Source organism: Anarrhichthys ocellatus, unplaced genomic scaffold (assembly GCF_004355925.1).
Source record: "Anarrhichthys ocellatus isolate YVR2014 unplaced genomic scaffold, GSC_Weel_1.0 scaffold4117, whole genome shotgun sequence".
NCBI classification, from domain to species: domain Eukaryota; kingdom Metazoa; phylum Chordata; class Actinopteri; order Perciformes; family Anarhichadidae; genus Anarrhichthys; species Anarrhichthys ocellatus.
The window spans coordinates 2,541-4,799 of NW_022284091.1; the positions used below are offsets into that span (position 1 = coordinate 2,541).

At 36.6% G+C, this 2,259-nt stretch overlaps 1 protein-coding gene across 1 annotated transcript in view; it reads left to right on the forward strand.

The window, feature by feature from the left end:
* The window catches only part of LOC116379329 (monocarboxylate transporter 12-B-like), a gene marked incomplete at its 5' end in the record, with an annotated part of 4,144 nt that extends 2,186 nt beyond the window's left edge, over nucleotides 1–1,958 (forward strand). The window contains one exon of the mRNA XM_031841269.1: nucleotides 359–1,958. Coding sequence (XP_031697129.1) covers nucleotides 359–519 — 161 coding nt within the window. The remainder of the gene's footprint in view (nucleotides 1–358) is intronic.
* Between the last annotated feature and the right edge of the window lie 301 nt (nucleotides 1,959–2,259).

A 2,259-nucleotide genomic window follows, 5' to 3' on the forward strand; every position in this document is an offset into this window, starting at 1 on the left:
CTTGAATAAAGTCTAGATGTCGTGAATATAGTCGAGATAACTTGAATAAAGTCCAGATGTCGTGATTGAATGGAGCTACTAGCGTCAGCGCTTGTACTGAAATTTTGCCTTTATTTTCAAAATGCAAAATAAAAATTGAATTTGTTGAGCTCATGTCTCGCCCCAAACACTCTTCCGTCCATCTTTCTCTTGAAAAAGGATAAAAACATTACTATTATAACTTCATCCTTTAACACGTCTTCTTGTTCTTGACACTCGTTTCTTTCCGTCATTACAAAAATATTAGTTCACAGTTTTGCACATGAACTAAATTTCCGCTGAGGGTTTGACCTCGTATCTCCTGTGTCTGCGTCTCCAGGCTGGTTGGTGGACAGGACGGGCGACTACGCGGCGACCTTCTCTCTCAGCGGGGCGTCTTTCATCTTCAGCTCTGCGGTCCTCGCTGCCGCCATGTTGGTCCGACACTTCCAGAAGTCCGCCGCATGCTCGAGTCCTGCAGCTCAGCTGATCCTCATGTGACGACGAATGGAGGAGGTGTGTTCACCCAGAGCTCTACCTCATCTTTGTACAGACACTCTATGTATATGAATGTATATAAAGCACAGATCTGTGTTAGCATAGCCGAGCACCGATTGGTCCAAACTCCGTTCAGAAAACAAGCGCTTTAAAAGTCGCTTGTCTTTTAGCGGACGGATCTGACGAAGCATGAATTCAGACTTTTTATGAATCAGCATCATCATGTCTCATTTCAGCATCTTTTTTATATGATTATTGCAATTAAATTTACAGCAGAATCTTTTTATTTGGGGTTCATGCCGCTGTAGTAAAGCAGTTGTAAACATGAAGATTAATCATGTACAGAGCAGCAATAATGATTATTTCAGCCATGATTGATGAAATGTTAGTGTCTACGTGGAGGAAAGCTTTTATTGTGTAAAGGCAGAGGACGTTCTCACTTTAAAAGCAGGTTCCCATGAACATTCTGCGACCAACAAACCGTTCACTCTGATTTAATACAGGTTCTAAACTGTTAATTTAACAGATGTTTAGAAGTTTTCCATTACTATGTTTCCCTGAATACTTTAACTAAATACTACAAACAAACGATTATCACGACGCTTCTGTGGTTTCTGTGTTTGTGTCATTTCAGAAGACAAATGTGATTTGTTTGCATGAATCACAAACGAGTTTAAAAAAAGGTGCAGACTGAGAGAAAACAGAGAAACGCTGTAAATCACTTTCCCCTCACGTTATTTTAACGACGACGTATTTCTTCACCGTGAACTCGTAATCAGAAGTGGATATTTATCGTCCATTTGAACTGTAAGAATATGAAGATGTCTTAAAACCTGCAGGGATGAATATTTGGGGAAAGTCATATTCATACTGTGATTCGTGAAACGATTACTTGAATAACATCTTTCTTTTAACTGAAAATCACACAGGTTCATTTGACTTCAGTTTTGTCATTTAATTCTAATATTTTGATGATTAGTATGATTTATGTCATGATTCACCTTTAATATGCCTCATATATCTCCATAAATGTTATTATTTACAGCAACAAATATCAAACATGAGACATTTAAACTGATGTGCTGATGTCTTTGGACATTTTACTTTCAGTATAAACTTAAAGATGACCTCTACTCTCTGTTTGTAGGACATTTCCAGGTGATTTCATGCAGTCATTGTTGGTGAATTTGGTGCAAATTAAAAAATTATGACCAAAAAAAGGTGTTAATATGTGAAAATAGATAATATCACAAAGCTGCACAGAATACAATGTCTTACTGCTGCTCATATTTAGCCATTTGTGCTGGATTTGTGTTTGTTTCTTTGACTATAAAAACCGTATTAAAATATCACTCAAGACCATAAAATCTATGACGGTTCTTTGGTGATAAGAACATGAATGTTGATAAGTTTATATTCATCTTCACTTTATCAAAGTCAAACTTTGCAGAGAGACTGTTCACATGTTGTGCTATGATTTGGGAGAATTTAGACCTGCAGCTGCATCATCCAAAGAAATAGTAATAATAATAATAAAAGTGCTTTTTTATTAGTCAAACCTGAAACTTTTCAATTTGAGCTGTGTGCCATCTTCATTTACTCTTAACCAGTAACATATACACTGATATTTACACATCTGAACAAATCTCACAAGTGTTCCCTTTATTATAACACCAAACTTATTCAAAAACACCTCGTGGTTGCAGAGTTAGACTCTTTTTAGTATGTTTATGCAATTTTCGA